General features: G+C 32.6%; 1 protein-coding gene across 2 annotated transcripts; it reads right to left on the bottom strand.

Moving 5' to 3' along the window:
- Window positions 1-572: 572 nt before the first annotated feature.
- LOC18441062 (leucine-rich repeat transmembrane protein kinase family protein) lies at window positions 573-4737 on the bottom strand. Of its 2 annotated transcripts, XM_088852487.1 has the most exons (3): window positions 3520-4454; window positions 1708-3425; window positions 573-1014 (listed from the first exon to the last, which is right to left on the bottom strand). In XM_088852487.1, the coding sequence occupies exons 2-3, from the start codon at window positions 2840-2842 to the stop codon at window positions 707-709; spliced, it is 1443 nt and encodes a 480-aa protein (XP_088708613.1). In that variant the 5' UTR covers window positions 2843-3425; window positions 3520-4454; the 3' UTR covers window positions 573-706. The 2 variants fall into 2 exon arrangements, with proteins under 2 accessions (XP_088708613.1, XP_006851258.3); XM_006851195.4 differs by having other exon boundaries at window positions 1708-4737.
- Window positions 4738-14030: the final 9293 nt, after the last annotated feature.

Below are 14030 nucleotides of genomic sequence, written 5' to 3'. Positions count from 1 at the left end.
TCGATTTTTTTGAATATTTGTTTTTTTTTTTTTTAATCCATATTATTCAAAGAGAAAACGAGAGAGATGATGATTCTGAGGCCACCCTATCCCAGCCATATTATTCACATATCGAGTCCCAACAGCAACAGTGTAGGGATGAGCACGAAATACTGAATTGCGGTTCATACAGGGAAAGAACATATCAATATTCGCATATTCATTCAAAAACATGAAAATTCTTAATGGAGTACCCTCATTTTTTATTGAATTCCTAAAAACCAATATTTATAATGAATTTTAATAATTTTTTCGAATTTTTTTTAAGCTTTATTCTGACCGATTCACCCGATTCTCGATCCGGATCGCCGATTCGCCGATCCGGATCGGTTTTTTGGAAGCCCGATCCGGGTCACCGATCCGTTTTTTAAACCATTGGTTCTATCCCTATAAGCATTCATTTTAACTTGTTACAAGAACTGGGTATTTTAACAGATTGATACAATAGTTGATGGGAAATGTAAATAAGGAAAGGCTTGACAATCTGTGAAGGGACCATGGATTTACAACAAAGGAAATTTCAAAGCGAAATATTTACACATTGGCAAAGAAATCCTTACTGTGTAATATAAATTAGCACTGATCAAAAGTTGAGATTATACCTGATGGCCCATAATTAACTAGGCGAATCTATAATTTCCTTTGTCAAATTGTAATTTAGGAGGTTCTATTTTACATTTTGGAGCATTCTTATTACAGTTCTCATTTTGGGTCTTGCATTCCATGAGACACTAACACAAGCTTGAGCAACCTTAAGGATCTGCAGCATCTGGTATTGAATGGAAGTCGACGAACTGCTAATTCTGGAGTCCAGGATCGATTCCCAAGTTTCATTTCGAGAAGGAGTGTCCATAACCCACTTTGTTAACTCTCTGCCTTTGCAAACAGCAGGCTCTCCTGTCAACAGTTCCAGTAGGATAACACCAAAACTGTAGACATTACCATGCGTTGTGATTCTCATTGTGTATGCATATTCTGAAAACCAAGAAGCACTAATATTAGCCCAAGAATTTTAACAAAATCATACTAAGAAAAAGCATCCTGCCAAATCAGAACCACATGCCAAACCACAAGCACAAAAAGTAGGCAGCAAATTTTAGTATCCCAGTCTAATGCTGTACATTCAAAGATATGACATAAAAGAAGGTGCTTTGATTATGAAAACCTGTTTTCTTTTTCTTGTTTGCTAATATCATTGTGAAAATCCATACACTGAAGAGGACAAATAAGAAAAACAAATGGCATAATTACATGCATCGACTGGCCTCTCCAACCATGAGTCAGACACCTGAAGATAAGATCTGATACTTCATTGAAATGAGTTATGAGATGCTGCAGTATTGCAGTGGATGGAATACACAAGTAGGCTAGATTCAAAATGAGGTAGAAAACTTTATTTTAATATAAAAAAGTGAAACCGACTTTAATGTCAAGCCATGACTTGTGAGGCAAGAACAGAGACTTCATTTCGACTCACAGTTATAGGAGGCTCTACTTGCAAAACAGAGTGTGCAAATGAAGGACATGACTGAAGATAAAACTTTTAATTCTGCACCAAATGATCGGAACAGAACTAACATTTAAGACTTTTTTCTGGTAAACTTAGATTCATTGTTTGCTACTAAAATGCTTAAAGAATGGAGCATGAGCAACTTCTAAGATTCTAACCTGGAGGAATGTAACCAACAGAACCCGAAATAGTGGAGAGGCTCCCAGTGCTCTTCGATGGATCAATGATCTTGCAGAGTTCAATATCAGCAATTAAAGGTTCACTATTTGACTTCAAAAATATGCTCCTTGTTGAGAGGTCAAGATGGAGGATTGGGTTAGTGCATCCATGAAGGAAAGCGAGACCCTGAGCCAAACCCAGGGCAATGGAATAGCGGCATGGCCAATCAAGCACTGCCTCAACCCTTTGATGAAGAAATTCAAAGAGGGTCCCTTTATGAACATATTCATAGAAAAGATAAACACTCTCACTAGTCAAGAAATAGGCCAAAGGTGTTACAACATTTGAATGACTCAGCTTTGCGATGGTGCTTAGCTCTTCCCTGAATTTCCTGTAATTCCTCAAATGGAAAATCTTGTCGCTCCAGTTATGCTTCTTAACACAGTAACTCGTCCCTGAAGATATGGTGACCTTGTAATAGGTGGAAAATTTGTTCTTCAAAATGATATTAGTGGGATCTGAGGCTGCTTCCATTGCCTTCTCAAAGTCAATATTAGACTTGTGGGTGCTATTGGCTGTGAGAAGATGGCCTTCAATAACCTGTGGTTGCTCTTCAGCCATCTCTGAAACCCCAGTATCCACTCGATAAGCACGTCTTAAAAGAAACAAGACAAACACCACTAGCCCAAGAGCTGATATAGCACCAATAATTGCCACCACTGTCAAAATAGCATGCGAAGAACTTTTCTTGCCTGGGCTGGTAGGATGGGGATTAGGTATGAGGAGGTCTTTATTACCAGTGGTATTGACCATCACATTTTTTGTGAAAGGGGGAAGAGTTCCTGAAAGCCTATTGTTTGATAGTATAAGGAGCATTAGGGATCCCATCTGGGTCAGGAAAAGGGGGACTTCACCAGTGAATTCATTGTGAGAAAGGTCTAACACACCTAGGTCTCTCAAATCCTGTAAGGAATTGGGTATTCTTCCTTGAAAAAGGTTGCTGCTCAGGTTTAGGGTCAATGATAATCTAGGAGGCATCAATGGAATGGGGTTCGTCAATCTATTGTTTCCCAATTGAAGTTCTAACAAAGAGTTTGAATTATGGGCAGTAGAAGGTATTGATCCATTAAGCATGTTACCCCCTAAGTCCAAGAATTGAAGCTTCGGTAATTGAAAAATTGTGTCAGGGATTCTACCAGAGAGTGAATTCTGGCTGAGATTTAAAGTGAAGAGATTTTGAAGTTGGGATAGCTCCTTGGGAATTTCACCACGGAGATTATTTCTATTAAGCTTCAAAACACCTAGCTCACTGAGATTACCAAGTTGGGGTGGCACTGATCCACTCAAAGCATTATTAGCAAGGTTCAGGAGACTGAGACTCTTACATCTCTGCAATTCCAATGGAATCTCTCCTGATAAGTTGTTGTCATCCACCTCAAAGTATGTCAAGTATGGAAGCTCTCCCACTGTTAAAGGGATGCTCCCACTCAGTAAGTTGCCTCCTAGACGAAGCCGAAATAAGCTCTTTGATAGATTCCTAGGGATGTGCCCAACTAAGCGATTGGAACTGAGATCCACACTCTGTAAATTCACAGGAGGGAGAAGGTCTAATGGGATTAGGCCCTCTAAATAGTTGAAGCTAAGGTCTAATACATGAAGAGATGAAGTGATCCCTGATGGAATTGTGCCTGTAAATCCATTTTGGTGAGCAGCAAACCTGAAAAGAGTCGGGATGTTCAGTAGACTCTGAGGGATTGTTCCAACCAGTTTATTCGTTGAAAGAACAAGGAATTTGAGCTTGGAAAGCTTACCTATACTATGAGGCAAGGAACCAGAAACATTGTTTTCACTAAGATCCAATAGTATTAGATTGGTATAGTCAAAGATCTTCTCAGGGATCCTCCCCACAAAATGATTAGCAGAGAGATGCAACTCCTCTAAGGCCATGGCTTTTCCAAGAGAAAAAGGAAGAGAACCACCCAATGAATTAGAGCTCAAATTGAGGCTCTTGAGCCCCACCAACCCATCAAATTGAAGACTCACTTCTCCCTCCAAAGAATTTGCAGACAAGTCAAGAGTCTCCAAACTGAGCATACCATCAAAAGGAGGTATATTTCCGGAGAGGCCGTTACTGCTAAGATTAAGGACCTTCAAACCACTACAGCTGTTTGTGAAACCAGGAGGAATCTCTTTGACACTGTTCCTTGAAAAGTCGAGCTTTTGAAGAGAACCCAGCTGGCAAAAAGTGGTTAAAACACTACTACTGTTAATGCCAACACCAGAGAGAGAAATCTCTGTTACAGAATTTCCATTGCAGGTCACTCCCTTCCATTTACATGGGTCAGGATTAGAGGTGTTCCAAATGTGAGAGGAGATACTAAGCATGATATGTCTTTGCTCAGGAGCTAGCTGAGAGAGAGCTGATTCAATGGAGAAGGAGAAGAAGAAGAGAAAGAGAGAGCAACTGGGTACATAGACATGCCTCATTTTGAAGCTGAGATTTTTGTGACAGGTGCTATGAACAAGGCATGGTTCTAATAGATGAAGATGGTTTCTGTCAAAGATAATTGCAGTGGAGGGTCAAAGGGGGGACACGGAATTGGAATTTTTGAGTCTTTTAGAAGACTCAAGAGTTTGGCCGTGTTGACTGGGGTGAGAGACAAAGTGACGTTTGCAGTCCTCCTACAGTGTGAACCAGAGAAGAGAGGGGTAAGAGAAAATTTCACGTTTGTAGTCCGAGACACACGGGATTGTTAATCTGCCCCAATCACTGTGAATATAGAAAAAAAAGTACGAGGTTCACACTCACTGATATCAGGTGGGAACTGAAGAGTGGTTATCAGTGGTTAAGGGAGGCAGATGCCTCAACATAACGTCCCACCCTCCATTCCCACCAGTAACATGTAAAAAAAAAACAGAGCAAAAAATGAAGCTCTGTTGAGTTTTAGGAAGGACGCCGTCAGCGTGTTTGGCACGCAATTGTAGAAATGCGAACCTCTTAATAAATTTTAAAAATGAAGCTCTTTGGAAGTTTAGGAAGGAAGTGCAAGTTTAGGAAGGAAGTGCAGGCCTCTTAATAAATCTAAAAAAATGAAGCTCTTTAAAATTTCATGAAGGACGCGGTTTAGAAGGACTCGCATAGCATGAGTTTTAGGAAGGATGCCGTCAGCGCGTTTGGCACGCAATTGTAGAAATGCGAACCTCTTAATAAATCTAAAAAATGAAGCTCTTTGGAATTTTAGGAAGGAAGTGCAGGCCTCTTAATAAATCTAAAAAAATGAAGCACTTTAAAATTTTATGAAGGACGCGGTTTAGAAGGACTCGGTTAGCATGTTGGCTAAGCCCACATATGTAGAAATGCAGGACTCTTAATAAATCTATTTTTGAAATGGAGTTTTTGACTTAAGTTTTAAGGACATACAGTCTCTAACATGGAGATCATGGATATGAATAAATAAATAAATTTAAAACACTACAAATAATAATTCCATTAAGAAAACATTTTGACAATTAGTTTCTATTGTTTTAAAATACCACAAGATGGATGCTTTATATTTTTGGACCACATATCTAAAAAATGCGGTCCAGCTCGCATGAAATAATTTTCCTTTCAGAAAAAGGGCTTAAGAAATGGATTGGGGTTGTGGTAGTAGCATCTCTTACACCTAGTCGGTTTCCATTCTTACCACTAACACCACCCCACTAGCACTTTAAAAAATGTAACTCCTAATCTATTGAGAAAAATGGGTAGGGACCTATCTTCCCCACTGAATTACCCAAAACAAAAGACAAGAAGGGAAACTAGCAAACTAACCATCATCTATTTCTTTGAATGGGCTGTGAAGAAGTTTGTTTGTATAATATTCTAATATACATTATATGTTTGTATGAATGTATTATGTAGAGGCCAAGCTTTCTATGTTTCCCTTATAGCATAAAATTTACATATTCCCCCTTATCCAACCATCCATTCTGAATGGAGGGCTAAGAAAACTTGAATCACAATGTCACATCTCTACACGATATTTTTTTAATCTTTTTTCTTACACAGTATTTTGACACCAAATATTGGGTGACCAATCCTCTCTTAATCTCGCACTTGTAAAAAATATATAAAAAAAATTCTCAATAACATAAAATGACCAAAATACCCATATAAATTTCAAGGGGTATTTTGGTTATTATATTTTATTGTTTAGGTGCACCCCAATAAGAAGAAGGCATCTACCAAATTTCACATTCATATATTCTGTATAAAAAAAAAACTAAAAATAAAATACTATAAGGGGTCAGATCTAGATCAAACGGTGACTGGCTCACATGATCAAAATTGGACTGCTAGATGGTAGGGGAGCATATATCTTCAATGCTTTAGGGGGAAGCCTTTCCCTTATGTAGATATTGAGGAAAAAGTTTGTATAAGTTGGACCTTAAACTATAGAAGTAAGGTGCACCTTAAACAAAAGGTGCTTTTTCAAAGATATTTTTTCAATGTTAAAAAAAAAGTGAGAGGTTTTGAGAGAAACACGGGAAGAGAGAGAGAAGGGATTTAGATAGAAATAGAAAAAAGAGTCTTTTAAACTTTTATTTAGGATAAAAAGATGGGGTATAGTTGGTCCGGGGGTTAGATGAAATAATATATCAGATTTTTATGCCACCAGATAAGTTTTGAAACCTTGCGTTTGTTGAGAAATAAAACCTAAAAGGAAAGTGTACTGAGATACTTTCCCTTATATATATATATATATATATATATATATATATATATATATATATATATATATATATATATATATATATATATATATATATAGGAATGGATGCTGTCAGCCCACGGGCTGACTGCTTCAGTGTCAGCCAATGGCCCAAATTGAATCTGGGCCATCTGACGGTTACGACTTTATATCGTATGAATTTTCAATTTTTTTTCTACAAATCCAAATTACTTGAAATTGAGGTGTGAATTCTACTCATCAAGGCGCACTTAATAAAAAGATAAAAAAAATAATTCGTAAAATATAAATTGATTAAAATACCCCCAAAAAAGAGGTATTTTGGTCAATTTATAGTTTTCAAATTATTTTTTTAATATTTTTATTGGATTCTAATATTTTTTAAGAATAGACATTCAAACTTTCAAGTAATTTGAAATTTTATAAAAAAAATGAAAATTCAAATATAAAATGAGGTCGTGAAAATTGGATTGAGCCCAGATTCAATCTAGGTCATGGGCTGACATTGTAGCTGTCAGCACATGGGCTGACATGATCTTTTCCTAATATATATATATATATATATATATATATATATATATATATATATAATCTAATGATGTTGTATGCAATAATGGACATTGTTTCCCTACTCCATTCATAATGGTAAAAGGACTAAGTCAAACAGTAATACTTGGTATCCCTTTCCTTACTCTTTTATATCCAATCACAATTAATAGTAAGGGAATAGAAACAACCATAGTAGGAGAAACAATAATGTTTGAATTTGTAGATAACCAAAATTAAAAGAAATAAATAGGGTTAAAGATAACATAAAAAATAAAGAGAATTTTTTATGCTCATTAAAAGAAGAAATTAAACATAAAATGATAGAAGAAAAGTTACATTCTAATGAAGTTAAAGAACAAATAAAAAACTGATAGAAAATGAAATATGTAGTGAATTACCCAATGCTTTTTGGGAAAGAAGAAAGCATATAGTAAGTTTACCATATGAATCTACCTTTTATGAATCTAAGATTCCTACAAAAGCAAGACCAATACAAATGAATACAAAATTATTAGAATTTTGTAAAAAAGAAATAGATGGCTTGTTGACTAAAGAATTAATTAGACCAAGCAGTTCTCCTTGGAGTGGTGTTGCATTTTATGTCAATAAGAATGCAAAACAAGGAATTTATCTTGGGATATTTGCAAGGCTTCAGGCATTATTTGGGATTTGGATCCCCAAACCATAAACCATCTTTAAACCAGTTTGGGAATGGGTCAATAACTGACATTTTAAATTGGAGAAACCAAGTGTGAGAATTGTACTGGTTTTGTACTGTTAATACTTTATGCCAGGCTTCAACATATTCAGAATACCTATAATGTGTATTTGGGAATCCAAGGGATATTAATCTCTTGGCTTTAGAAGGGTCTGAATCCCATTCATTGAAATGTAACACTTTTCGTATTTGCAATTTTGAATATGATATTACTTTTGAATTCTTTTGATAGTAATGAGTTATGGGAATATAACTTGTTTTCAGTAAAAGCATCTCAAACCATTCCTTGGTTTTTATACCATGTCTGTGGGGATGATGGAGGTTGGCTAGAATATGAAGGATAGACTGGGTTATTTGGGTTGCTTGGAGAGTATAGTGTCAAATTTCTGATTGGTGATGGTGATGAAGTGGTTGGAACTAAATCCATGGTCATGTCCATTGGCATTTTTCCTTTATTATTAGTATTCATATTCTTATTATTATTGAACAATATTAAAGCTAAAGGGAGTTCTTCTAGGTCAGATTTGTCTGTTCTGCCCCCCCTGAGTTCTTTTGGATCAGATTTGTCTGTTCTGCCCCCCTGCAAAAATTCACGGGTGAGAAAATCAGGGAGATGATTAAGAGAACTATGTAAATGTTCAATCGTAAAATCGAAAGTAGAGAGAATAGCTTGCCATCTTGCAAATATTTGCTTAGAAACTAAGTTTTGCACATCCTTAAGAAGAATATCTTTAGCAGCTTTACAATCAGTACGAATCAGAAAAGTAGTATTAAGAATATCACTTGGAATTAGTAATGCAATGCACTATTGCTAAAATTTCTTTTTTAACAGTAGAATAATTTTGTTGAGTAGGATTCCATGCTTTGGATGTATATTTGACTAGCTGTTCAGTGGAATTTATTCTTTGTTTAAGGATTCCTCCTAATCCTAATTCTGAAGCATCACATTCAATTATTTTAAATGCTTCTGGATCTGGAAGTGAAAGGCAAGGTAATTTTTTGGATTTGAGTTTAAGTTTTTTAACTGCTTCAGTATGAATATCAATCCACTTGGGAGGATTCTTTTTTAGTCTATCATATAAAGGTTTTGCATCTATTGCCAAATTTTTATAGAAATCTACGATATAATTAAGACATCTTAAAAATCTTTGTAATTCTTTTTTGTCTAGAATAATATCTGGAAATTTATCAGCAAATTGAATAGATCTATCTATTGGTATGATTGTTCATTGGGATATATTATGTTCTAAGAATATAATTTTTGTTTGGAATAAACTCATCTTTTTTGCTGAAACAACTAATCCTGCATGTTTAACAGTATTTATAAATACATTTATGTGTTTTATATGTTGTGGTATATCTTCAGAAAAGATTAATACGTCATCAATATAGACTATCATGTAAGGATTAAATACATCATTAATGATCATTTGGAATTCTGATGGAGCATTTTTTAGTTCATAGGGCATGACATTCCATTCATATTGTCCAAAAGGGACATTAAAAGCTGTTTTGTATTTATCTTCTTCTTTTATTTGGATTTGCCAGTATCCAGATTTTAGATCGAATTTTGAAAAGATATAAGCATTTAACAATTTATCTAATAAATCTTTTTTATTAGGTATATGATATCTAATCCATTGAAGTGCCTTATTTAGGGGTTTATAATTTATTACAAGTCTTGGAACTCCTCGTTCTTGTTCTGCATTCTTAGCTACATTTCCAAAGAGAACTGCTTGGTCTAATTAATTCTTTAGTCAACAAGCCATCTATTTCTTTTTTGCAAAATTCTAATAATTTTGTATTCATTTATATTGGTCTTGCTTTTGTAGGAATCCTCGATTCATGAAGGTAGATTCATATGGTAAACTTACTATATGCTTTCTTCTTTCCCAAAAAGCATTGGGTAATTCACTACATATTTCATTTTCTATCTGTTTTTTTATGTTTTTTATTTGTTCTTTAACTTCATTAGAATGTAATTTTTCTTCTATCATTTTATGTTTAATTTCTTCTTTTAATGAGCATAAAAAATTCTCTTTATTTTTGATGTTATCTTTAACCCTATTTATTTCTTTTAATTTTGGTTTATCTACAAATTCAAACATTATTGTTTCTCCTGCTATTGTTGTTTCTATTCCCTTACTATTAATTGTGATTGGATATAAAAGAGTAAGGAAAGGGACACCAAGTATTACTGCTTGACTTAGTCCTTTTACCATTATGAATGGAGTAGGGAAACAATGTCCATTATTGCATACAACATCATTAGATAATTTATATTTGATGAATAATCTACTTCTATCAACAGTATTCAATATTTAGGTGGTTTTATCAAAATATTTTATAGGTACTAATCCTTCATTAATGCAATTTAAATCTGTTCCAGAATCTATTAATGCTAAAGATTGAAAATTATAGTCATTATTTACTATAATTCTTATTAATGCAAACCATTTATGAGTAATAATTTTATTGATTAGATTTACAGATTTATTACTTTCTAATTCTTCTAGTTTAGCTCCTGAGGATTCAGGTTTTTCTGTTTGACTTATGAACTGTTCAAATTATATTTCATCAGTATCAGTTATATTTCCTGAAACTTCACTCTGTAATTCTAATATTTTAATTCTATCTTTCAATTGTTGTACTTCTAATTTTACGTCATTTATTTCCTTTTTTAATTTTATTATTGTTGGTTCTTTTTGAACTATATCTTTCTTATTTATTCTTTTATTAATTTCAGCAAAATTATATTCATTTGGGGTTTTTATTAAAGGAGTAGGTTTATTTTTTGCTTTAGTAATATTAATGAATTGTGATATAGTCTCTCGTTTTTCATCTGGGTTTGTGATGTTTTCTATTAAATCTAGGATTAAATTATCTTCTTTGGATAACATATTACATGAACATTCTTGTATTTCTTTATCGGACTTTTCAATACTAATCCATATAAGATTCTCATCTTCAATGTTACCTATTAATGAGGTATCACTAGAACGTTTTGCATTACTAGTTTAAGAACTGTCATTATGATATATTTGTATAATATCATATATTTGATTTCTAATAGTTTCATCTAATATTAGTGAATATATTTTCTTTTTGACTTTGCAATTGCTTTTATAATGGCACTTTTCCACACTTATAACACACAAGCAATTTCTTCTTTCCTTTTTTATATTTTTGTTTTGGTGAAAACCTTTTCATAAATTTTTCTCTTTTGTGTTTTTTATATGATTTTCTTTCTTTTTTCTCATATTTATATTTTTTCTTTTTATAACTTTTATCTTTAGATTTCTCAATATTATAACCAAATTGTTTACAAAAATCTCCAAGCTCTTTTTTATCAGTCATTTTTTGTTTATCTAATTGTTTTTTAAGTTTCATATCTGTTCATAGGGCTAATCCTTCTGCACATATTTCAGCAGACAGCTCACCTAATATATAAACAGAATAGGGTATTATACCTCCATGTTTACTTTTGAGCCTATTTTTTATTTTTTTAGCAAATAAGTATGGTAATCCAGCTATAAATTTTTCCTTTTAATGGTCTAATTGACTATCTTCCCTAGTTAATAATTTTGAGAAAAATACATCTTTATACCATTTTATAATGGGATAATGTTGGACATTTGAGATTAGATAATAAGTCTTCAAATCGAACTTCAAGTAAGGCTATACTCCCCACAAAATGAAGAGTGATGGTATAAATAAGAGTATTAACAGCATCACTTTCAAAGTATAATACATCTTGATTCTGTTCATTATTAACAGTCCATTGTCTGGTAGTATTTAAAATTTGATTTTTTGTATTTTTAGGTAGATGAAAATCCCACCAACCACGAAGCCATCTGGTGAATCCACAGACTATGGCTTTAGCAACTTCTTAGTCGTGGTTTCCAACCATTTTACAGGCTGAGGCATACATAGTCATATGTTTCGTGGTATCTAGGATTTGATGTTCAGACACACCATCTATATTCCAATTAACTATGGTTCATTCTGAATAGGAAGTTGTATGAGATATAAGATCTTCTTCAAATTGTATGTCAACTGGGGTTGGTCTATGATGATAAGGTCTAGCTGTAGCAGCTTTCCAATTTCTACTGTATGATATTTTTTGAATAGATTGATCATTATTATTTTCAGTGAAAGCTATTTCCATATTTTCTATAGTATCATTGATGATAGGTTATTCTTCTTGAAGAGTTAGGGTTTCTGGTTCCTGAATTTTTCCTTTACCTTTTATGTCTTTAGTATTTTCTTTTATATCAAGTTTAGTTAATTTTGATATTAGTTGATCCATTAAGGTTTTATTATTATCTCCTATATGAAATCTTTATTTGTTTAAAAAGGAGGTAGTTTAAATAATACAGATTTTTGTAATTCTTGTATTAGTGCGGGTCTTAGCATATTTTATATCCTTAAGGTTTGTTTTCCTATAGATTGCATATTATGTGAGGAATTAATTTTGTTCTATGTACTATTTCTCTGGTCGTCATTTTATATGGAGTAGCTTTTGTTTCTAAGGTTGGTGAATGATCTGTTTCTTTTCTTTTTATTACTAAGCTTCTTTTTGGAGGATGTACACTGGTTATTTTATTTCCTTATGTTGTATCATACGTCCTTTAATGACTTTCTAAAGTATGTATTTCAAAATTAGGAACTGGAATTTTTCTTTCTTCTGATAATTCTCTTAGCCATATGAAAAATCCTTTGTTTTGTTTTTCTTTTTTAAGAAATTTATTATATTTCTTATGGAATAATTCTACTAATCTTGGTTCAAATCTTTTAAGATACCATTTCCTTATTTCTTTATTTTCGTCAGATAAGTAATCTGCTTCTATATAAGCTTTATGTATTTTTTGTTCTTCTAAAGGTAATACATGAAAATCCATTTCTGAATCAGAAAATTCTGGGTCTCCTTTGACCTCCTTCTGTATTGGTTTATATTGGGGTATTACAATATTTTCCCTAGTTCTTATTGCTCCTTGCAATTGGGGTTTTATTGATGAACTAGACGTAAAAGAAATTGAATACCTTGATGGTTCTAGTTTTATTTTTGATTTTTGTAATTCAGAATCATCCTTGCTTTTTAATTTTTCTTCTGAACTTGCAAACTGTATTTCTATATTACCATCTATGTGTTCAATAATTTTATTAAGAATATTGTTTGAAGGTATTTGGTGATCAATATTTTCATTCTGTAGTGACCAAGATTCAGGTAGTATGATTTCTGACCATTTTATTGTTTTTGGTATTATAGTATTGAATATTTCTATATTAGTTTGAAATAAAATAGTTCTTCCCTTAGTATCCATTTGTACTACTTTAGCGTATAAAGTATTCATGACTTTATAATATATTCTATATATAATGGCTATATTTTGTGATCATGGGATCATATCAAAACCTTGGGTTTTTACATTTAATGTTAAGACATTAAGAATATTGGGATCATTTAATGAAACCGAATAATTGGGAAAACAATTAAAATACATAGGTCCACTACAAAGACAAGCTTCTACCATTTCTAGTAATGAATCTTAAAACTTATTATGTCTCGTATCTCTAAGACATACTAGTATTGAATTATTAAGTCATAATCTTGTTAATGGTTTAATAGCTACTTGTATAAGCCCTATATGTAAATAGTTGTAGCTTTTATTTTTATGTACTTGAATTTTTTTATTTGATAATAGTTGAAAATTATCTTGTGTGCTTGTTACAGATAAGGATTGTTCTACTGTTTTAATAGTATGACCTATTTTTAAATTAAAGGCTCCTTCTTGATAAATATTAGATATGGGTACCTTTAGTATATTCCAATTCTGTAATTGATTTTCTATATCATCAATAAGAATTTCTTCCATGTTCTTTATTTTAAGAATATTATTAGTCTGAGGTAAAGCTTTATTAGATAGATTCCTAATGAAATTTTCCATTATTAGGTTGCGGATGAGTGCCTTTTTAACTACCTCTTACGTCTTTCTTGACCTAAGCGACTCTCCTGGCCTTAGCGGTCTCTGAGACTGAGTGTTCTTAGCCTCAACTCTCGGACCAACTTTCTCTAATGGGAAATTTGATTACGTTTCTTCTTAAGAAAGTATATATATATATATATATATATATATATATATATATATATATATATATATATATATATATATATATATATATATATATATATACATATACATAACATATACATAACAGTATACGTATATACATGTGTACATGTATATATATATATATATATATATATATATATATATATAGGAAAACTTTTTCCAACGCCTATAGGGGAAAATGAACAGTG

This window comes from Amborella trichopoda, chromosome 11, assembly GCF_054954075.1.
Source record: "Amborella trichopoda isolate Santa Cruz 75 chromosome 11, AtrichopodaSantaCruz75HAP2 v2.0, whole genome shotgun sequence".
NCBI classification, from domain to species: domain Eukaryota; kingdom Viridiplantae; phylum Streptophyta; class Magnoliopsida; order Amborellales; family Amborellaceae; genus Amborella; species Amborella trichopoda.
Note: the sequence above shows the minus strand (reverse complement) of the source record. Positions and strands in the feature narration are given on the sequence as shown.